This window comes from Leptodactylus fuscus, chromosome 1 (assembly GCF_031893055.1).
Source record: "Leptodactylus fuscus isolate aLepFus1 chromosome 1, aLepFus1.hap2, whole genome shotgun sequence".
NCBI lineage: Eukaryota > Metazoa > Chordata > Amphibia > Anura > Leptodactylidae > Leptodactylus > Leptodactylus fuscus.
Window position 1 is genome coordinate 42,822,824 of NC_134265.1, and position 25,100 is coordinate 42,847,923.

Genomic DNA, 25,100 nt, shown 5'->3' on the forward strand with positions numbered 1-25,100 from the left:
TAAGTGGCCCTTAGACGTAGTAACCAGATATGAGCGAACAGTAAAATGTTCGAGGTTCGATATTCATTTCGAGTAGCCCCTCAATATTCAATTACTCGAATCGAATATCGAACCCTATTATAGTCTATGGGGGAAAATGCTCATTTCAGGGGTAGGCAACATTCGATCAAATTATACTTACCAAGTCCACGAGTGAGGGTCGGGCTGGATCCTCCAAGAAGTCTTCTCCGTGCAGCGTCCCCGTGGCATCTTCCGGCTCTGAATTGACTCTGCCAGGCATCGGGCCTGGGCAGAGCCGACTGCGCATGCCCGCACTACAAGCGGACATGCGCAGTCGGCTCTGCTCAGGCCCAATACCTGGCAGAGTGAATGAAGAGCCGGAAGACGCCACGGGGAAGCTGCACGGAGAAGACTTCTAATGGTAGGAGAAGAACCAGCGTTGATTGATTGGCCGAATGCTATACAGTCGGCCAATCAATGCTGGTTCTGCATCAAACTTTTACATTCGAACAGCGAGTGGTACTCGATCGAGTACGAGTATTTCGAATACCGTAGTATTCGATCGAATACCTACTCGATCGAATACTACTCGCTCATCTGTAGTGGTAACAGGTATGTTTCACAGAATCATTGACCTAAAAAAGTAGTTACATGCGTGCAAAAATGGGACCTGTATGGGTCAGAAGAAAAAGAGAACAGATGACAAACAGATGGCAGTCTTAAGAATGGTAATCATTGTCAGATATTAATGTTATGGGGTATAGGACCCCACCACTCGGTTCTTTTTCACTTTAATAGAAGTTGAGCTGCAGTAATGTGGCACAACCAGTAAACCGTGTATGATGCCACATACTTTTGGCTTTGTACAATGTGCCGAAAAGAGCTGATTGGGTTGTTGGCCTCCCACTGATCAGATAGGATAGGACATCAGTATTGAGACTTGGAATCATAAGACAATATATTTGTTTTGTTTGTTTTTTTGTTGTTTTTTTAAAAACAATCCATTAATGTTAGTCATGTTGATCCAACTCAAAAACATATTTTTGTTTCTCCTTACAGCCAACGCCTCACTCCGAAATCGTTTCAAAAGATGTGAAATTGAAGCGATCCAGGGCGAAGTGAGGAAAATGTGCAACTACAACAAAATTCTGTCCACCAAAAAGAATATGGATCACGTGAACAAAATCCTAAAGGCCAAGAGATTACAAAGACAATCCAAAACAGGCAACAATTTTGTGAAGAAGAGAAGAGGTCGCCCAAGAAAGCAACCGGTCTTGTTTGATGATGACTCTAGAGACCAAATGCCTGTTCTGGAGAAATGCGTGGACCTCCCCAACAAACGAAGTCAAAAGTTCCATTTGCAAGAACCAGAGGGGAAAAAAGCAGACACAGTCATGGACACCATTGAAGCAGTCATCCACATGGCAAGAGAAACTCAAAATTCTCGAGTGCCAAGAAACGGAAAAAGGAAATTGGTAGAGGAAGAGGTGGTGAAGACAAAAAGACACAGGAAGAGGCGAGGGGAACCTCAGAACAACCCCTGAGATCACTACAGACTTATCTTTAATTTGATAATCAGGCTGACAATTAATATAAAGGGTAGAACCCCCTCGAAAGGCTGCATAATTTTTTTTGTTTTTGTTTTGTCCCCCCTTTCCCCCATCCATTTAACTAACATTACAAAACTGCTTTGTATTACAGTTACTGTACAAATCTCTTGGCACTAGTCTTCAGACTTCATGCTGTACTGTAGGTAATTGTGAGAAACACAGCCTGTATTGGGTAGTCAGACTTTTTAATTTCGGGGTAGTGATATTTGCTTCTCCATTCCGGAACCCAACACAAGGTTCTGAAAAAATTCATGATAGTACAAGAGATTTCTAGTAATCTAAATGGCCAGTGTGCATAGGGGGAAAATACAAACAAATTTTGGCAAATTTTTTTTTGAATTTTTTTTCTTTGTATTTTATTACCTCCTATAAATTCTCCCATATACACATAACGTAATGATTGTGTACACAGATATTTTCTATGTTTATCTACACTATATATGTAGATCTACTCCCTTTTCTTGACTTAACCATTTCATTACTCAAGGTTAGGTTGACTTCAGTGTATTTTTGATGAGCCTGTTACTTGAGACTGGCTACGTACCATAGGAAATATAAAACAATTTTTGTATTTTTCCTTATCCATTCAAGAACATTGGATTTCGACATGGTTTTTGTTGTTGTAGGCTGCAGGAACCACCAACCCATCCCTCCATTTTGTTTTGTTTTTTTTTCTGGCCGGTCCCTCTATGGCACCTTAACCATAAAGCATGGATATACCATACTCAATAGGTGTGGTTCGTTGCCAATTTAATTTCACAGAATTTTTTTAAGCAATTACCGAAAAGGCTGTATACCTGGACAACTACTAGAGTAATAACAGGCCTATTAATAGTTGTTACAGTGGAGCAAGTGTTCTTATCTTAAAACTATAGGATATCATAACTGCAATTGTTCACACTTTAAGCTACATTGGGAAGGAGGAACCCCAATTGTGGTTGCCTTAAATAAAGTTTTTTTTTTTTGTTTTTATTTTTTTTTCTTTTGTACATAATGTAATTATAACATTTTTCCAGTCTGCATGATTGCAAACTGTCCGTGACTTAAAGTCTGTCTATTGGTCCGTTAACTATTGATTTAAAGCTCAAATCTGAAACGTAGCAAATGATTTATGGCCCAAGAAAACAAACAAAAAATCAAAAATAATCTAGATTATGACTCGATGCAAATTAATTGCAGGCGCCTACAGTTAAACACTGTCCAATAAATACTAAACCTATGACTGTTCAGCTTTTGTGAGCATTCCAGCATTTCTGGACAACCACAAATTACCATTTTTTTTCTCAACTACAGATTAGAATTCTCATATTCAGTAATAATAAAAAATTGCACTTAGATTTTTTTAATTTAATTTTTTTGTGATTTTTTTTTATCTTAACATTTATATATTACCCATAAATCAACCTAATTTTCATGTATTTTCAGCCATGAAAAAGAGTCCAGAGTTTGTTTTTTTTTGTTTTTTTTTTAAATTGAGTTTCAGAATTTAGCAATTTTAGTTTCTACAGGGCATTTATAGAAATCTGTGCACCTCTTGCACTAAACCAAAAATACTGCCAGGTTTATCTTTTTGAAAATATTGTAAAATAATAAGGGAACGTAAGAGTCATAAGATGAATTGAGACCGAGATCATTGCCTTCTGAATGTTTCGAAGGAGTTTGTTACTTCGTTTGAGTAGCTTCTTCACGAGTATCTTGAATTCTTTGCAGACATTTTCTTGGGCCTTCTTGAAAGCCATAACTAATAATAATAATGTACAGGAGCCCTCAGGGCCACAGAGATTATCTAATATTTAATAAATCATGGCATGACCAGTTCCATAGTGAATATTTTTGAGAAAATAGATCTTTCACTTGTGATACAGGTGGCTTCTCAATCTCAGGTGCAGGTATATTGACGATTTAAATATTCAAAAATTTGGTTCCACCAACTTCAGATCATCCATGTGATTTTAATTTTTTTTCCAGGGCCAGTTTGGTTACTACATATGCACTACAGAGGCCCCAGAATTGTTCATATAGCTGTAATTTTCTTTTAGGATATGTGTCTTTAGGCGTTTTTTACCAGTCTGTGTTAGCATGTAGACTTTGTCACACATTTTTGCTTCAGAGTTTAATATATGCTGGTAATCCATTGCCGAGTTCAAGGAACGTTTTTGTTAACTGTATATAATAAGCATGCTAATGAGTTAAAATAGGTTCAAACAGTGTTATTGCATTTAGGGTTTTGCTTAATAGAAAGGCAAGATTTAGGGTTACGACCAAGTAACTGGCTGGATATCCAATATCAAAAAGTGGAAATTCTCAACTGTACAGCTCGAATAGTCAAGTGTGACAAATTGGGCTCTTGAGTTTTGCTACGTACGTATTAAGTGCAGATCTTTTTTCATTGTAATGTTGCATGTCCCTAAATCTAATTTTTTATTTTTTTTTATTTTGGTGAAATAATCCAAATTTCAAAATTTTTTGCAATAAATATTTTTGCCATCGGTAGCTTAACCACAGGCTCAGCTATATTTTAATCAGTTATTTTCCCATGAAATAAGATGCAGTTCCCTTTTCTATTCAAAAGCACATCTCCGACCCCCTCCTCAGTTTAATAATTCCCATATATATCTATATTTACACTACAAGGAAAGGAAGACATTATATCGATATGTGAATGAGCTGCCAATCTATCAACGTTGGGGGTGTTACGTTTCAGTCCCACGTTGTTGTTTTTTTGTTTTGTTTTTGTTTTTCTAAGCTATTTCTTAAGTAATGCACATGAAATGTTATATATGTATATATTTAAGAAAGAAAAAAAAAAGAACGGGGCACAAAATTGTTTTACAAGTCGTGCTGGCTAATTTTTAGTTTGTATTCATAAGTGGTTTTTAAAAGCCTTTTTTAAAGTGTACTTGCATGTTCTACTTTGATTGTATGTAAACATATTTTAGAACAAAAAAAATTGTATTTGTATTTTATTGAATATAGAGGCAAGAAGAAACTTGTACATTGTTTGAAATGTTCTTTTTGTAACAGTTTTTATTCATGAAGCATTTTTGTACATTTAAAAGCAAAAAATGAAAAAAAAAAACAACCTACAAAATGAATATGAAATTGCTGTTATATGATGCATAGGTACATCAGGCATGCTTTCTTGTCATGCTACGTCATGATCCTAGATGTTGGTTTTTAAACTTTTTTTTTTTTTTCTAAAAGAAAGCTCAGTTTTTTTTTTCGCTACCAAATCAGGTTAGCAGTATAGAGCACTTAACTAAAACAAAAAACAAAAAAAAATAATAATAATCCTATTCATATGTTATTCATTGTGTGAAATTAAATGAATTCAATTCAGACTAATTTACATTGTGGATTCTTTGATTTTTGTTTGGCAGGATTTTTTTTAACGGTCTATCTATGGCCTTCCCAACTGGTATTCTCTTAAAGACACTCAGTCACCTGTTCTCGTTTTTGGGGGACCCCTGTGGATGGGGGAGAAATGTACCCTATGCCTCTTCGATGGTTTTCCATTCACTGCTATGAAGCCTGAACTGTAATTTCCAGTAGCCTCATTCATATGGGGGAATTCCAGTCCCCCATTCTCCTCATTGCTGGGGGGCCCGCCAATGATGCGACAATGAACCTCTATGATGATGTGGGATAAGTGTCTTGAATGAGACAACCCCTTTATTGTATCCTTAGGTGGTATATGAATTGTCCAGAAATTAATTTAAAGGGGTTGATCAAAATTAGAAAAACATTGGGTGCTTCCAAAAATAACACCGCACCTGCCCCTGAGGTGAGCAGAGTTGCAATATTAGACCTCTGTAGAGGTTTAGTGGTGTTTCTGAAAGCAAGGAGCCATGGTTTTCCTAATGGTAAACAACCCCTTTCAGAAGTCCATACACTGTAGACAGTTGTTGGCCACAAACGAATTTAGCCAACAGATATTCTTCCCAACTTCGACATAAACATTCCCACTTACCTCAAGTTCATTTATTCTAAAGGGGAGAGGGGTTTAATATTGGCTTATCACTAGAGATGAGCCAGTACTGTTCGGATCAGCCGATCCGAACAGCACGCTCCATAGAAATGAATGGATGCACCTGGTACTTCCGCTTTGACATCGGCCGGCCGCTTAGCCCCCCGCGTGTCGGCTACGTCCATTCATTTCTATGCGAGCGTGCTGTTCGGATTGGCTGATCCGAACAGTACTCGCTCATCTCTACTTATCACCCATGGAAACAAAGGATTGGGTATGTTGAAATATAACATATACAATCAATCTATCTCTGGAGAGTTGGAAGACCTCCGTACATCTTGTATAGTTAGCTGTCAAAATCATTGGGTTTCTCTGACTTTTGTCTAAGATATTTGCACAGCTTTAAGCTTCTAAACCAAGATGGATGTGAAAAAAACCTCATCCCTAAAACTTGATCTAATACACATTTCAACTGTATCTAGGTTTTGGTTTTTGAGTACACACAGTTCCTTTAAGTTGAACTAAAATCCTAAAAAGATCAAAAGGATAAGAAACCATATGTCTGAATGTTTCCACCCCAGTGCTTTTTGGGTACCAACGTGAAATCAAAAGATCTGAGACTTCTATCTTTATTCATCCAAAATGAAAATCCTGGTTGCTGTGGACCATATGGTCACATTTTTTTACTGCTAGATTCCCAAGATCAAAGGGTAAAGAACATAGGGGTTGACCAATGACTGAGAAAAGAACTGAAGATTTCACTTATTTTGCCTTTATTTTGAATGAGATGAGATTAAAAAAAATCAATACAACAAGATTTCTCCATCAAAAACTGAGAAACGTAAAACAAATTCATCTCAATAAGACACACTATCTCACCAAGCTTTAGTTGAATAATCATGGTTTCATACCTCTTAACTCAAGTTCCCGGGTTTCTCAACAGGTCATGGATGTCCCTAGTATTGGACAGGAGATCTGATGGTACATAGTGCCTCTGGACTGTCTCTATTCTCTAAGGCATGTTACTAAGTCAAAACTAGTTGGGAAAAAGTAACAGTTGGAGAATGTTTTTTTGCTCATTTATGGCATTGTCCATAGTAAATATTCAACCAGCTACAGTATGATTTGCTTTGGTCTTCTGATGTGCCCACCACAGATCCACCATCCATGATGGGGAACAAACAGCATGTATGTGTTTGGCTCACACAATTCTCCTGCGGTAGCAATGTGATACATGTAGAAAGAAAAATTCCAGCAGCTACCACTGTCTTCCAAAGAAATTCAGCGTTATTGTAATCCACATATGAGTCCAGTCTACAAGAGAGCCATGTGGGAACACTTACACATTTTGGACTCCAAGTCCTTACTCATGGCTGATCATAGCTGGTTTTTATGTTGAACGTTAGTTGCTCACACTTATCTACCCAGTTTGGTGGTTGGAAGGGTCCGATATTGATATTGGTTTATATGCACTTCCTCATATCTCCATTCACTTCATTTGGAAGGGTGAAAATTATACATGTCAAATGCCAAAAAATTGTCAAAAACTTTTCTTGCTTATAGGTATAAGGTTAAAGTTATAAAAACACATTTCATATATAAAGCTTCTTGTTAACTTCAGTCTCTAACCACATGACTGATTTCTGGCTTCATCTGGGTCTTGCCGGGGATGTTCCTGTAGAGATTGGTACAAGATGGTGAACTTTTCCATTATACAGTCTGGCACAATGGTATTCATGGCCTTTATATACTGTAAATATATCGATATAGTCCATAGTAAAGCATGATTTTAATCATGTACACGTGTCCTTCCTTACTTTCCCTCATCATACTGTATTTTGGAAAAAGAATTTTGTGAGATGACCAGCTTTTAAAGAAAACAATATTTGTCAATCAGGAGTGTTTCATCTTTTGTGTCAGTGTGCAACCATCTAGTGGCTGTAACATGAGTTAAGGATTGTGCTATCATTTAACAGTAATGTATTGCATCATGAGAAATCGATCTGAGTTGGAAAGTGGAATGAGTCCTTAACCAAATTTGCAAAAAGTTAAAGATAGAGTCCATTATGTGCAATCTTCTCGACATACTTCCAAACTGTAGGTTTTCTAAACCATAGAACCTCTTTTTAAGAACCACTTATTCATTTTTCATTAGTTAGACCCTGGTATATAGTATAGCAATTCTTTAACACCAATATCATATTTGGATAATGTTGTATAGAAGACAATTGGTATTGTATGGTATACTCTATAGCAGTGATGGCGATCCTTTTAGAGACTGAGTGCCCAAACTGCAACCCAAAACCCACTAATTTATCACAAAGTGCCAACACGACAATATCACCTTAATACTGTGCGGGTCCACAATTGTGGACAATTAAGGACCCGCAAAATAGGGTTGTGCAGTCTGCTATAAAACATACTGTGTGAAATAAATAATGAAGGGGCCCCATACAGTGCAATATACTCCACAGTGGCCCCCACACAGTGCAATCTGATCCACAGTGGCCCCCACTCAGTGCAATCTGCTTCACAGTGGCCCCCACACTGTACAATTTGCTCCAAAGTGGGCCCCTACACAGTATAATCTATTCCACAGATGGGTGCCCACAGAGAGGGCTCAGAGAGGAAGCTGCTACTAGTAATGATCAAACTAATTCATGATGAACTCTGGATAAGTTATAAATTTTCCAAAAATTTCAGGTTTAGTCAATTCTGAAATTTTTGGGGTTTGCCACCTATAAGTCAATATTATACACACTAGCTCCCCAAGTAGATAGGGGAGATGCGCAAATATACAAAAAAATTACTTATTTCCTTATCTCTTTGGGGCTCCACCACAGTGTACGATTGTCTGCATGTCCCTATCCTCTTATGACCGCATCTGTGATGTCATGCTGAGGCCTGTTATTGGGCCTCAGTGATCAAGAGGGGATTGTCGACTTTATTAATAATAATAATAATAATAATAATAATTTTTATTTATATAGCGCCAACATATTCCGCAGCACTGTACAATTTGTAGGGTTCAAATACAGACAGATACATAACAAAGAACGTCATTTCACACGATGGGACTGAGGGCCCTGCTCGCAAGAGCTTACAATCTATGAGGTAGAGGGGGTGACACAAGAAGTAGGAGGGGCGGCATTTATGAGCCATCACCAGTCATGTCCTTTAACGTGGATGGAGCTTGGACATATAAAGTTAGCCTGAAATGGCATCATATCATGTGGGGTAATGTGGGAGCGGGGACAGAGGAGGGTTAAATTTTGGGGATTCTAATTTTAGTACGGAAGGGTTTACGTTAGAAATTATGATCGGCCTGTCTGATAAGATGTGTCTTTAGTTTGCGTTTGAAACTGTAGAAATTTGGAGTTAATCTGATTGTCCGGGGTATTCCAAAGAAGTGGTGCAACTCAGAAGAAGTCTTGTATACGAGCGTGGGAGGTTATGATAATAGAGGATGTGAGTGTTAGGTCATTGAGTGAACGGAGAACACGGGTTGGGCGGTAGACAGAGATGAGGGAGGAGATGTAGGGAGGTGCAGCATTATGGAGAGCCTTGTGGATGAGGGGGATAACTTTATATTTTATTCTATAATGAATAGGCAGCCAATGTAGTAACTGGCACAGACCGGAGGCATCGCTGTAGCGTCTAGCCTGATAGATGAGCCTGGCCGCTACATTCAGAATAGATTGTAGAGGGGAGAGTTTAGTGAGGGGAAGACCGATTAGTAAGGAATTACAGTAGTCAAGGCGAGAATGAATCAGAGACAATAAGTGTCTTTAGTGTATCTCTGGTGAGGAAAGGGTATATTCTGGAGATGTTTTTGAGGTAGAGGTGACATGAACGTGCGAGTGATTCAATATGAGGGGTGAAGGAAAGGTCTGAGTCAAACATGACCCTGAGGCAGTGAGCTTGCTGCCTAGGAGTTATAGTAAGGCCTGAGACTGCAATGGATATATCAGGGACAGATCTATTAGATGGTGGAAACAGTAGTAGTTCAGTCTTAGAGAGATTTAGTTTCAGATAGAGTGAGGACATGATATTAGAGACAGCAGAAAGACAGTCGCTGGTGTTGTGTATGAGTGCAGGGGTGATGTCACAGGAAGATGTGTATAATTGGGTGTCATCAGCATAAAGATGGTACCGGAAGCCAAATCTGGCGATGGTTTGTCCAATGGGGGCTGTGTAGAGAGAATGTCTCAGGTGAGGAAAGGTGATTGAGTTTCTTTTTCCACACCTTCCCTAGGCCAAAAGAGTATGACAATATTTCTTCCAGTTTTGGTTCGAACCGAAACCGTCGGGTGAACCTCACAAATATTCATGAGACTAATCTTGCACATCAGTACCAGTTATTAGTCTGGCAACAGCTAACTTTACGTTGCGCCATCTGTTTCCTGGATGCTTTTGGCTGTAATATAAGGTTAATTGGGGATTTATACAAGTTTGAACCTGAATTTTCAAAAAATAATTTCTCCAATTGATAAGCCATTGGAAAAAATGTATTTCCAGCTGCCAAACTCTCAAGATTGGAATATTCCTAAATTTATAAACCCATGAAGATAGATTTAATGGTCTTTATCAAACCTGTTATGGACAGGTGTAGAGTCATATCCTCCATAACAAACCGTTCATATGGATTACATTGAGCAGATGGCACATTAGATGGCCTTCTAGAAGATTCACATACAGGTTATATGGAGGGCTGTAAATTTGTTTGGCAGGAAGGTATGGATAAATACATCAGCTGTTATCAATGTGTTTTAGTAGAGGAATAATTAGTATGAATATAGCCCTAAGTGTCCATGTGCAAGAAGAACTAAATTCATACTAAATCATATGTTTAAAGCTTTATTTGGTCCACAGAGCATCGCAGTAGTCTGACAGTCCCTGTTCTGTACAGATTAATTCTCAGCAGCCATCTCCATATCATACACAGGATTACAATGGCAAGTAACATCTACATATAGATAATACAAGGTCACTTCATAGACAATAATTATTAGAAAATTATTAGATAAAGCATAGCTGGGCCTCGGGGTGGTCTCACACTTCCTGTCCTGTAGAGATCACTTCTCAATAGAGATGAGCGAGTAGTATTCGATCAAGTAGGTATTCGATATATTCGTACTCGTTCAAATACTACTCCTATTCACAGTAAAGATTTCATTCAGAACCAGCATTGATTGGCCGAATGCTATACAGTATATAGCATTTGGCAAATGAATGCTGGTTCTGCCGGAGGCTCATCTGTGAGGAGATGGAGTCTAAGATCGGACCACAAATGGCGACTGCTGTGGTCTGATCTTAGACTCCACCTCGTCACAGATGAGCCACCGGCAGAACCAGCATTGATTGGCCGCATTCTGTACACTGTATAGCATTCGGCCAATCAACGCTAGTCAATGCATACCTATGAGAAAGTCAGCTCCCACATAACCGAAAGCTGCCAGCTCTCCCGACTAGCAAAGAAGAGCCTGCTGCAGAACCATCGTTGATTGGTTCTGCATTCAGACAATCAATGCTGGTTCTGCAGGATGAGTAAATTCACATTAGCGCTTGCCTCCCATCCGGAAGGAGTCTGCAGGAGGACCCCCCCCCCGAACGGAATATCAGAGGAACTGCAACCGCTGGACAGTTAAAGTCCACGGATCCGTTATAGTCTATAGCAGGGGTGGGCAATTAATTTTCCCATGGGGCCACATGAGAAATTGTAACGGTTCTAGAGGGCCATGCGCACAGTGGCAAATTTAGCTCCACCCACTTCTCCGCTGATTCCGCCCATTCTCAATCATTTTTCCATGTGCCCCACAAAGTAAAATCCTTCTACAGTCACCCTAACATTATACCCTCCACATTATAACGTTTCCCTCCAAATGTCCCACAGTATTAAGTCCCTCTCCTGGTGCCCCAGTATAAACTAGTAGAAACTAGAGGGGACGTTAAACTGGTGGCAACTAGAGGCAGACATGTCCCCCTCCAGCTACCTCCCACGGTTTAATATCCTCCTTCAGCTGCCCCAGTTTAATGTCACCCTCCATGTGCATTGTTCAACTGCCCCCCTACATCTGCCCCTAGTTCCCCCTCTTGCTCACACATGCTGTCTCTTCTCTCTTTATCATCCAGCAGCCCCCATTGCCAGCAGCTTGCATCAAGCACACAGTCCCGTGTGGCTCCGCCCACTAACGAGTCATAGCCTATCCTGGTGATAGGCTATGATGATATTATCACAGGTCCTTGAAAAACCTTCAACTAATTATGCGGGCAGGATGTGGCCTGCGGGCCGCACATTGCCCAGGTCTGGTCTATAGGGTCCGTGCGCTTTAACTGCACAGCGCTCCTCCTAAACACTCTCCTCCTGCTACTCGTGGACTTGGTGACTCTCCTTTAGTCGAATAGTGGTTTCTCCTGAAACGAGCAATTTTTCCAATAGACTATAATGGGATTAAATATTCTATCAAGTAGTCGAATATTGAGGCTCGAATCTCGAATATTTCACGACTCGCTCATCTCTACTTCTCAGCGGTTATCTCATTATCATCACAGGCCCTCTTACAATGACGAGTAACATCAATATATAGATAACACAAGGTCACTCCATAATCTATAGATGATAGTCACAGCTAGATCCTGTGTTCACATTTCTCACTTTGCGGCTTAATGCCTTTACATTTTCTTCCTGTCTTCTAACCTTTCAGGCTCCGCTTATCTGAGATGAATATGTCAAACTGTTAAAGACGCTTTGAAGTTATATTATTTGCAGACACCTAGTGAGAAAACCATGCCATGTAACATATAGCTACGCACTTACACGTTTGCAGTTGCTATATACACAGTCATATGCAATATTAACAAAAAATTAATTTTAGAGAAAAAAAAAAATCTGATTAATAATGTAGGATACGATAGGAACTTTAATGGTGTGAGTGATATGGACATCATGGAACATGATAACCCACTAGGATACACTCTACTAGTGAGACCAGATAGCAGCTTGGTATTATGAAGCCATCCCTTTAAGTCAGCCCCTACCTCACAGTCCTATGGAAAACCACTAGTAGCACATTACGATTGAACCAAGAGATGAGAGAGGATTTGTTCAACTAAATAATAATCTGAAGTTTTAGGCACATGTTTAGGTCAATGATTTGCCTGAAAACTTAGAAAATACAATTTTATACTCTTAATTGACAAATTCCATTACTCCCCACTCCCCTCTCATGCACAGGTATCTCTAAAGGCCATGGTCCCGGTCAATGGTAGATAAACTACCTGATGCCTCTCTGAACCCCTCAAGGCTGGTATTTACTGGCTATAATGGCCTTGCCTGGTGACCGTTCTTCTCCTGTTGGGTTTCCATGGTCATCGGCCCCTCATCATGTCATCAAACCTGGTAACCTTTTTGAAGAAGTTCTCTGAAGGTAGACACTGCCTGCTTAAGATAAAGTCTTGACTAAGTTTTTGTGTTTTGATGCTTATCATTGTATCGACCTCAGCCTTGTTTCCCAACTATGCTTTTGCCTAGCCTCTTGGATACTATTCCTACTACTTGTTGTGCTACTCCTGGTCCTAATGTTGCATTCTGTCTCTGAGATGAGCCAATGTCTAAAAATTTGTTTTGGGTTCAATTTCATCAAAATGGCGCTTATATTCATTCTTCTGTGAAGTTATTGGGGGTCAATGTTGAGACCTGTGATTGCACTACCAGTGGTCGCATGAACTTGCCAAACGTCATGACCGGCCTCAGTGTTCAGCTCAGGCTGATGACATAATAGAAGAGTGCTGGGTGCTGCAAAGAGGCCCAGAAGAGGTAACAGAAGGTGAAGCTGAATGTTTTTTTGTTTATTTTTTCACCTCCCAAGGGCAGGGCCGCCGATAGGCCAGTACTACTGCTACTGGCGTCAGGGGCCCGGCCAAATTTAAAAATGGGGGGGGGCCCGGTTTTGGCCCGCCACTGTGTGCCGGCCCCCTGGCACTGGCAGCAGTCATTGTATGTCCTGTTTCAACTCAGATCTGCATCCAGAGGACGCAGATCTGAGTTGAACACATACGCGGCTGAAGCGAGGAGCTGACACAGGTCAGCTCCTCGCTTCGCCACTGCACGCCTCTCTCGCTGACACATATGCGGCTGAAGCGAGGAGCTGACCTGTGTCAGCTCCTCGCTTCGCCGCTGCCGCCTCTCTCGGTGACACATATGCGGCTGAGCTGGAGCCCGGCTCAGCCGCATATATGTCAGTGAGAGAGGCGGCAGTGGCGAAGCGAGGAGCTGACACAGGTCAGCTCGCTTCAGCCGCTGAAGCGAGGAGCTGACACAGGTCAGCTCCTCACTTCGCCGCTGCCGCCGGCTACCCGGCAGTGTAGACGCGATGTGATGACGTCACATCGCGTCTACAACTGTGCGCCAGTAAGAGAGAGAGGCGCACAGAGAGCAGCGGGGGAACGAAGGAGAAGGTAAGTGTAATGTGGAACGTGAAACTGGGGTCAGATGAAGGAGAGGACGGCATGACACTGGGGGCAGAGATGGAGGGACATGAATCTGGGGGCAGAGATGGAGGGGACATGGATCTGGGGGCAGAGATGGAGAGGACATGAATCTGGGGGCAGAGATGGAGGGGACATGGATCTGGGGGCAGAGATGGAGAGGACATGAATCTGGGGGCAGAGATGGAGGGGACATGAATCTGGGGGAAGAGATGGGGGGACATGAATCTGGGGGCAGAGATGGAGGGGACATGAATCTGGGGGCAGAGATGGGGGACATGAATCTGGGGGCAGAGATGGAGGGGACATGAATCTGGGGGCAGATGAAGGGTGTATATGAAGCTGGGGGAGAGACGGAGGGGGGACATATAATTTACGGGTGACTGTAGGAGGATTATACAGTGTGCGGGCAAATGGAAAATTAATGAGTGGGCGGAGTCAACATAACAGTGGGTGGGGCTAAATTTCCCGCTATGCTACTAACATAGCAGCCTGTTTGGGGGTGGGACTTTCACTTTAAAGGAGTGTTCACATTGCATTTTTGGCCTCCCTTGCTGGGATACGTTGGTAACCAGTCACAATCAGCTCCCCACTTATCCCTGCATGGAGAACTGCAGGCCCCCCCCCCTTTTTTTAATGGCCAGTTCTTCGTGCAGGGATAAGTTGACAGCTGATTCTGACTGGTTACCAACGGATCCCGGCAAGGGAGGCCAAAAATGCAATGTGAAAAAGCCCTGAGGATTTATTAAGAGAGCTCTTATAGATGGTGTTGGCACACTATAGGCGCTGTCACACGTAGCAGATTTTACCTGCAAATAGACTCTGATTAAGCCTTGTAATGCTGCTAAATAAAGGGAAATGTAATACATAATTGGTATGACGCAAAATAAGGTAGTTTTAAAATGGCGGGGGAGGGGGGGGGCCCAGACACTTAGGCTGTAAGGGCCCCCAAAATTCCTGATGGCGGCCCTGCCCAAGGGCCTCTACCTATAACATTCTTGAGTCTGAAGAGACCCCAGATAAATGTTCATTTGTTAGGTTTGGTTAAAAAAATTAATAAATTTAGAATATTTGGGTTGAACCCAGCTTGGTACAAACCAATTTGCCCACCTTTAATTTTCAGGTTTGTTATGATTATCTTGCGCACAATAGGGTTCTCAATAGCAGCATGGACAATGATGGACAAGCCAGGAAATGTGCAGCTGTGTAGTACAAGGACTAGGACTAGTGGGTACAGCAGTGGCAGCAGTAGTATAGCATGGAATGTATTGGAAAAAGAGACTCCATTGGAAGTGACATTATTGGACTGATGATAAACAGGCAAGTCCCACTGTCAGCAATGGTAGACCTATTCATTGGCACCAGTTGATGTGTGTGAAAATCCTCATGGATCCATGAGAGATTCGTTTTAACAAATGACATTTGTTGAAGACAATTTTATCTCCTCCGTGATGACAATGCCATCTGCTGTGCTGAATATCTTCTCTCATGGTGTGGCCAATTCCTGCCACTTATCCAATCTGGCCAAGAGATCCTTCTCCATCGTCTTCTGATCTATACTGTTGAGGTCTCCATTTGTGCAGGATCAATCCCAGATGTTTTTAGACTCCATGTAACTCCAAAACTTTTGGGAAATTTGTAACGAATTTGATTTGTGCTAAATTGATTTTGGTTATCTCCAATCCCGTCTACTCTTCTGGTAATGAGTTCTGAGTAATGATGGATGAACTTTGAGATTCATTTTGTGAATAAGTGGTCCAAACTGAAGTGCTATAACTATAGTCTGAGCTCTCTTCACACCCTAGAGTATAATAGGTGGAGGCCTGAGGGAGGTGCAGACAAAAACAGGAATTCAACCCATTCCTCACCTCCCTGGGGAACTACCACAGCGTTAGGTCCACTCTCGTGTTGTCTCCCAGCCTCAAACTGAATCCAAGGTGAAATTACATTCGCTGGGATCAAATGAGGCCCACTGATGTCATTACGATTTGATGTAAACTTCATGATGTTGGTGCACCCCAAACACAGGCCATAGGGCGGGTTCACACCTGCGCCCAGTCTCTGCTTTAGCCAATATGGCGGGTTTCCATCTTCTGTCCCAAGAAACTGGACCGGGGACGGAAACCCAGCGGTCAGTTTTCAAACCCATTCACTTGAATGGGTTTGCAAAGTGACCGCCCGTGTGTGTCTTCTGCCTCTTCACGGTGAAACCGTTTTTTTTTAACTGGACACAAAGTCGGACATGCAGGACTTTGTGTCTGTTTAAAAAAAAAAAAAAAAATGGTTTTGCCGCAGAGAGGCAGAAGATGCACATAGGCGGTCACTTTGCAAACCCATTCAAGTGAATGGGTTTAAGAACTGATCGCCAGGTTTCCGTCCCCTGTCCAGTTTCTCGCGGCAGAAAACGGAAAGCCGACAGATTGGCAAAAGTGGTGACCAGGCGCACGTGTGAATCCACCTTTATCAGACCCTTAGCACCAGTGAATGATACCCAAGCAACTATAAGAAGATGTAAAAGAACACTGGATGTTGCATCAGAACCTCAACAATCTTCGTGTTTGACAGAACCTGAGGTTTTTGGAAAATTTGTGTTGAACCAGTTTGCTCATCTTTAATGCTAAGTGTTTAGCAATGGCGTTGAGAACCCGATATTTAAAGTGCATGAGACTAAAGACGTTCCTCTTCCTCCTGCTCCATCTGCAATGGGAGCCAAGTCAAGGTAAGCACCACCGCTATTAGCGGTATCGATCATTAATGGAGAACACTAGAACTTATTCTGGAATTTTGGGACACGACTCAACTCTTTAATATCTATTTGGAACTTTCCCCTTTAATTCCAGGATGATTGTGTTATAAGACGCACCAGCAAAATGAATAGTTTGATTAATTGTGTAAGAGATCAGTAAACAGCGCACACCTGCCGCCCATGTAGCGGAACATCATGAATTATTTATAGCAGATTTAAAACCTTACAGTAAAATCTCCAGTAAATTATGTATTTCTGCAAAATGTGAACTCAGAATATTCTCCTCATAAATGTTGATTACAAGCCGCTCTTTTGTTTCATCTGTTTGACTAGATGGTAATATTTGTCAAGTGTGTAATATTTCAAGAGAGAAAGTTCTATTGCTCTGATCAGAGATTATTCTAAGACACAGAAGAAAGACACAAGATATTTCCAGAAGTAAGAATGACAATGATAAGATTTTTGTCCATAGGGGGCAGTATATTGAAGTTACTGTATATTCTTATATATTTGCAGAATTATTAAAATAGCTATATGCTTGTGCATTAGGGGGCAGTATTTCTAGGAAGCAGTTTACAGTAACTATATTCTTACATACAAAGGGCAGCATGCTAGTAGTTATATTCTTGTACATAGTAGCAGTATTATAGTAGTAATATTCTTGTACATAGAAATAGTATTATAGTAGTTATATTCTTGTACATAGGAGGTAGTATTATAGTAGTTATATTCTTGTACATAGGAGCAGTATTATAGTAGTTATATTCTTGTACATAGGGGGCAGTATTATAGTAGTTATATTCTTGTACATAGGAGCAGTATTATAGTAGTTATATTCTTGTACATAGGAGCAGTATTATAGTAGTTATATTCTTGTACATAGGAGGCAGTATTATAGTAATTATATTCTTGTACATAGGAGGCAGTATTATAGTAGTTATATTCTTGTACATAGGAGCAGTATTATAGTAGTTATATTCTTGTACATAGGAGCAGTATTATAGTAGTTATATTCTTGTACATAGGAGGCAGTATTATAGTAGTTATATTCTTGTACATAGGAGGCAGTATTATAGTAGTTATATTCTTGTACATAGGAGCAGTATTATAGTAGTTATATTCTTGTACATAGGAGGCAGTATTATAGTAGTTATATTCTTGTACATAGGAGGCAGTATTATAGTAGTTATATTCTTGTACATAGGAGGCAGTATTATAGTAGTTATATTCTTGTACATAGGAGCAGTATTATAGTAGTTATATTCTTGTACATAGGAGCAGTATTATAGTAGTTATATTCTTGTACATAGGAGCAGTATTATAGTAGTTATATTCTTGTACATAGGAGGCAGTATTATAGTAGTTATATTCTTGTACATAGGAGGCAGTATTATAGTAGTTATATTCTTGTACATAGGAGGCAGTATTATAGTAGCTATATTCTTGTACATAGGAGGCAGTATTATAGTAGTTATATTCTTGTACATAGGAGCAGTATTATAGTAGTTATATTCTTGTACATAGGAGCAGTATTATAGTAGTTATATTCTTGTACATAGGAGGCAGTATTATAGTAGTTATATTCTTGTACATAGGAGGCAGTATTATAGTAGTTGTATTCTTGTACATAGGAGCAGTATTATAGTAGTTATATTCTTGTACATAGGAGCAGTATTATAGTAGTTATATTCTTGTACATAGGGGCAGTATTATAGTAGTTATATTCTTGTACATAGGAGCAGTATTATAGTAGTAATATTCTTGTACATAGGAGCAGTATTATAGTAGTTATATTCTTGTACATAGGGGCTGTATTATAGTAGTTATATTCTTGTACATAGGGGCAGTATTATAGTAGTTATATTCTTGTACATAGGAGCAGTATTATAGTAGTTACTAGCAGTTACCCATGACTTCGTCTGCGGGTTGGCGGTGGCGCTGAACCGCTTATATTTCTTGTCCCCCCATCTCTGCCCCCAGTTTCTTGTCCCCCCATCTCTGCCTCCAGTTTCTTGTCCCCCCATCTCTGCCTCCAGTTTCTTGTCCCCTCATCTCTGCCCCTAGTTTCTTGTCCCCCCCATCTCTGCCCCCAGTTTCTTGTCCCCCCATCTCTGCTGCCAGCTTCATATCCCCCCCCCCTACATCGGCCCCAGTGTAGTTGGACTCACTCACCTTGCCACGCTCCCCCACCGCTCTCTCCGCTCGCTCAGTTTTATTCTAGTTATATTCTTGTACAAAGGAGCAGTATTATAGTAGTTTTATTCTTGTACATAGGAGCAGTATTATAGTAGTTATATTTGTGTACATTAGGAGCAGTATTATAGTAGTTATATTCTTGTACATACGGGCAGTATTATAGTAGTTATATTCTTGTACATAGGAGCAGTATTATAGTAGTTATATTCTTGTACATGGGAGCAGTATTATTGTAGTTATATTCTTGTACATAGGAGGCAGTATTATAGTAGTTATATTCTTGTACATAGGAGCAGTATTATAGTAGTTATATTCTTGTACATAGGAGCAGTATTATAGTAGTTATATTTGTGTACATTAGGAGCAGTATTATAGTAGTTATATTCTTGTACATAGGAGCAGTATTATAGTAGTTATATTTGTGTACATTAGGAGCAGTATTATAGTAGTTATATTCTTGTACATAGGAGCAGTATTATAGTAGTTATATTCTTGTACATAGGAGTAGTATTATAGTAGTTATATTTGTGTACTTTAGAAGCAGTATTATATTAGTTATTTTCTTGTACATAGGGGCAGTATTGTAGTAGTTATATTCTTGTACATAGGAGCAGTATTATAGTAGTTATATTCTTGTACATAGGAGCAGTATTATAGTAGTTATATTTGTGTACTTTAGAAGCAGTATTATAGTAGTTATTTTCTTGTACATAGGAGTAGTATTATAGTAGTTACTTTCTTGTATATAGGAGCAGCATTACAGTAGTCATATTTGTGTACATTAGGAGCATTATTATAGTAGTAATATTCTTGTACATAGGAGCAGTATTATAGTAGTTATATACTTGTACATAGGAGCAGTATTATAGCAGTTACATTTGTGTACATTAGGAGCAGTATTATACTAGTTATATTCTTGTACATAGGAGCAGTATTATAGTAGTTATATTCTTGTACATTGGAGCAGTATTATAGTAGTTATATTCTTGTATAGAGGGGGTAGTATTATAGTAGTTATATTCTTGTACATAGGAGCAGCATTACAGTAGTCATATTTGTGTACATTAGGAGCATTATTATAGTAGTAATATTCTTGTACATAGGAGCAGTATTATAGTATTTATATTCTTGTACATAGGGGCAGTATTATAGTAGTTATATTCTTGTACATAGGAGCAGTATTATAGCAGTTACATTTGTGTACATTAGGAGCAGTATTATACTAGTTATATTCTTGTACATAGGAGCAGTATTATAGTAGTTATATTCTTGTACATAGGGGCAGTATTATAGTAGTTATATTTGTGTACATTAGAAGCAGTATTATAGTAGTTATTTTCTTGTACATAGGAGCAGTATTATAGTAGTTATATTCTTGTACATAGGAGCAGTATTATAGTAGTTATATTCTTGTACATAGGGGATAGTATTATAGTAGTTATATTCTTGTACATAGGAGCAGTATTATAGTAGTTATATTCTTGTACATAGGAGCAGTATTATAGTAGTTATATTCTTGTACATAGGGGATAGTATTATAGTAGTTATTTTCTTGTACATAGGAGCAGTATTATAGTAGTTATATTCTTGTACATAGGAGCAGTATTATAGTAGTTATATTCTTGTACATAGGAGCAGTATTATAGTAGTTATATTCTTGTACATAGGGGATAGTATTATAGTAGTTATTTTCTTGTACATAGGAGCAGTATTATAGTAGTTATATTCTTGTACATAGGAGCAGTATTATAGTAGTTATATTCTTGTACATAGGGGATAGTATTATCGTAGGTTTATTCGTGTACATAAGTGGCAGTATTATAGTAGTTATATTCGTGTACATAGGGGGGCAGTATTACAGTATTTATATTATTGAACATAAGGACAGTATTTTACTAGTTGTAGTCTTGTTCATAACATAGTATTATAATAGCTCTATTTTTGAACAAAAATAGCCACAACCCTACTTATTTAAATGTGTGTATACATGTATATACATTAAACACAAATATTTATATATATAGTAAAGTTATCTATCTTCTACCATTGATGGTTCAGTTAAATATTAATTTTCTCCTTGATTTTCAGTTTAGCGAGAAGACAGATTAATAACACATAACTTCAAGATCAGACTACATAAAGAATTGTCTGTAGTCTGTAACTATGGAGACAGATCAGTCTATACAAGTTCAGTACATACACAATGCTAATACTTTAATACTATATTTTAAATTGTTTGTGCTTTTAGATGAATTGGAGCAATAGATAAAATTGTTTGCTAAAAAATAAATCCCTTGAAGATAGGACATGTCATTTATCACATGATTTTATATGGGATGGTGTTCATGTTTATATTCTAGTTCAGCTTTGCACATGTGTTGGAGACATCTAAGCTATTTGTGTAAGTGTGAAAACACCTTTAAGTTACTGACGCAAATAATTTTGCTTTAGATCTCATCAATGAGTTCTCTCTCTCTCTCTCTCTCTCTCTCTCTCTCTCTCTCTCTCTCATTCTACACTCATAATATCTCGGTCTGCCTTGGGTGGAGTGGAGTTTGCCTTCAGTTCCTGGACCTTCAGTTTTCTATATCAACAAGTTCTCCCTCTGCTGGATACTGGTGGTATTGTATCAATTTATGAATTTTTCAATTCATTTTCCCGGGTTCTGTTTGTTATTTTTATGGCATAAATGTCTTTAATAGAGATGAGCGAGTAGGTGTTCGATTGAATACTACGGTATTCGAAATACTCGTACTCGATCGAACACTACTAGCTGTTCGAAGTTTAAGGTTCGATGCAGAACCAACGTTGATTGGCAGAATGCTATACATTCTGCCAATCAACGCTGGTTCTTTTCTTACCTTTAGATGTCTTCTCCGTGCAGCGTCCCCGCGGCGTCATCCGGCTGGAATTCACTCTGCCTAGGCATCCGGCCTAGGCAGAGCCGGCTGCGCATGCGCGGTCATGCCTTCGCATGCGCAGTCGGCTCTGCTCAGGCGTCGGGCTGGGCAGAGCCGACTGTGCATGTCCGCGCATGCGCATTCGGCTCTGCCTAGGCCCCGATGCCTAGGCAGAGTGAATTCCAGCCGGAAGACGCCGCGGGGACGCTGCGCCGGGAGAAGACTTCAAGGAGAATCCAGCCCGACCGTCACTCGTGGACTTGGTAAGTATAATTTTATCGAATTTTGCGTACCCCTGAAACGAGCATTTCCCCCCATAGACTATAATGGGGTTCGAAATCCGTTCGAACAGTTGAACAGTGTGCGGCTGTTTGAATCGGATTTCGAACCTCGGACATTTTAGTGTTCGCTCATCTCTAGTCTTTAATATTAATAAAGCCAAGAATCACCATCAGTTACATCGATTTTCTGGAGCATACATATATTTTTTTTTCTAAGAGACATCATTTCACCACTAGGAGCACTGTTTGGTTTATCTCATGTTTCCTTAGCATAATTTTCTTTGTCTATTTTTATTATGATACGGCAATAATTGAATTTGGAATTTTATCCTACTTTATTATAAGTATTTACAGAATTGCATACCTGTTGATTTCTCTGTCTAATGTAAATTTTTAAAGGTACCGTGCGATCTTTTTTTCCAAATTCATTTATTTCCATTTTATATGTATGTTCTATTATTATGTCGGTTTTCACTGCTTTGGTATTCTTGTCATGAAACAGAAGGATCAGGTTAAACAGCTGCCTCTCAAATAGAGACATGCTTCTCTCTGACCGGTGAGATAAGTAGAATGTGTTATTTACCTAAAAATTAATGTAAGGAAAAAAATCTGCTCTCTGAAAAATCTGCTGTTTTGCTCATTATCTTCACTCTGACTGCTTGTTTACATAGAGTCCTTATCCTATCCAGCTGCTCACACAAGTCTATGGTGGAGCCCGTTCATTTTTTTTATTGCCTTATTCTGTGCACTGTGTAGAACAGGGGTAGGCAACCTTCGGCACTCCAGCTGTTGTAAAACTACAACTCCCAGCATGCATACTGGCTCTGCTGTTCTAGGACCTCCCTTGGAAGTGGATGGAGCATGTTGGGAGTTGTTGTTCCACAACAGCTGGAGTGCCGAAGGTTACTGATCCCTTGGTGTAGAGTCTTATCTTGAAGTCAAGAGAGCTCCCACTGTCACAGTGTAGCAAGTATTAGTGTGCCATCTTCTGCAGCCTTCTCCCTCCCTCCTCTCCATAGACTACTATGTAAATCTGAATCTGAGAATGAGGCAGGAAAAGAAATGAGGCAGGCGCAGATGTGAATCTAGCATAAGCTGTTTTTATTTTCTGATTGCAATTTTTTTTCTGTGCATGATTTTGGAAGAGGCCATCTTGTGTACATTTTTTCTCTGTTCACTTGACAGCATTTAGTGATATGCTTTACAGCATGGTAATGGCCATAGGCATCAATAGTCTGGATTCAACTCATTTTGGTCTTTAAGAGATTTTTCTATGCAATGCCCTGTACTAGGAGGCAAGTAGATAAGCCATGATATAATCTATTGTCAGTAGTGATGGATCAATGGTGTTAGCTATAGAAGTGTTATCTTCTTTATCTCTAAGTGTTATCTCTATAATCCTATCTGTGATGTAAATGAGGTGACTGCTGTAAATAAGCAAGTGTCAGTCTATTATTAGGCTTTGGGGTCAGAGTGAAAATGGAAGATTTAGTGTACTCTTTACACTTTAAAAAATATATACATATACACAGTGGTGTAACGATTGTGGTTTCAGAAAGTGCAACCATGACTGGGCCCAGAGGAATAGGGGGCCTTTGGCCAGCTGGAAATGGCCAGTTCCCTGGGCCACAGTGATCGGGGAAAGCCTTGTTCCCCTACAACTATACATATTGTTAATGTAAAGGGGCCACATCCGCTCTGGAGGCTGAACATCCACTTCGGGGATCCTTTCTGCGGTAGGTATTAAATCCTATTTGGCTAAAGGACTTTTGATGATGTCAAGACTCTTGTGTGGTGGTATTATTTGTAAAATAATTGCATGGTGGTATTATTTGTAAAATCATTGTATGGCGGTATTATTTGTAAAATCATTGTATGGCGGTATTATTTGTAAAATCATTGTATGGCGGTACTATTTGTAAAATCATTGTATGGTGGTATTATTTCTAAAATCATTGTATGGCGGTATTCTTTATAAAATAATTGTATGGCGGTACTATTTGTAAAATCATTGTATGGTGGTACTATTTGTAAAATCATTGTATGGCAGTATTATTTGTAAAATCATTGTATGGCGGTATTATTTTTAAAATAATTGCATGGAGGTATTATTTGTAAAATCATTGTATGGCGGTATTATTTGTAAAATCATTGTATGGCGGTACTATTTGTAAAATCATTGTATGGCGGTATTCTTTATAATATAATTGTATGGCGGTACTATTTGTAAAATCATTGTATGGCGGTACTATTTGTAAAATCATTGTATGGCGGTATTATTTGTAAAACCATTGTATGGCGGTATTATTTGTAAAATCATTGCAAGGCGGTATTATTTGTAAAATCATTTTATGGCGGTATTATTTGTAAAATCGTATGGCGATATTATTTTATATACTCGTTTTATATTCTGAGAAAAACCCAGTTGCTCTGTATTTTCCCATGGTTCCACTTTCTATAAAGCTGATCCTGTAAGCTACTAATGCTTTGTATGTGGCTGCAAAGTATAGGCTCTCCTGGAATAAGTCTTTAACTCTTTGCTGCAAGGACTAATTGGCTTTTAGCTTATTGTGTCGCTCAAGTATATATTTTTATATTCTTTTTAGTGCTTCCCATACTGTTCTATTATGATTCCAGTCTATAAATGTCTAGCCTAAAATTGACTATGAATGCCTTCACTTGAATATGCCTTGGTTGTGTGTTAGAAGGGGTTAGGGAGCTGCGTGCCGAGAGAAAATTGCATGATGTGAACTGGCATTCAGCCCTGACATGAGCAATTCACAAAGTCATCATTTATGCACTCTGTGGGCAATTTACATTCAGTAGCAATGAGCAGATTCAGCAGTGACAAATGATCGGCCTGTACTTTCTAACAGCGCTTAGGTTTGCCCGAACCTTCGTTTAATGAAACTT

General features: G+C 39.4%; 1 protein-coding gene across 1 annotated transcript in view; it reads left to right on the forward strand.

Annotated features, from left to right (window-relative positions):
* Positions 1-4,805, forward strand: part of SETBP1 (SET binding protein 1) — a 139,414-nt gene extending 134,609 nt beyond the window's left edge. Inside the window, exon 5 of the mRNA XM_075269763.1 lies at positions 1,060-4,805. Coding sequence (XP_075125864.1) covers positions 1,060-1,544 — 485 coding nt within the window. The 3' untranslated portion in view covers positions 1,545-4,805. The remainder of the gene's footprint in view (positions 1-1,059) is intronic.
* The last annotated feature ends 20,295 nt before the right edge of the window (positions 4,806-25,100 follow it).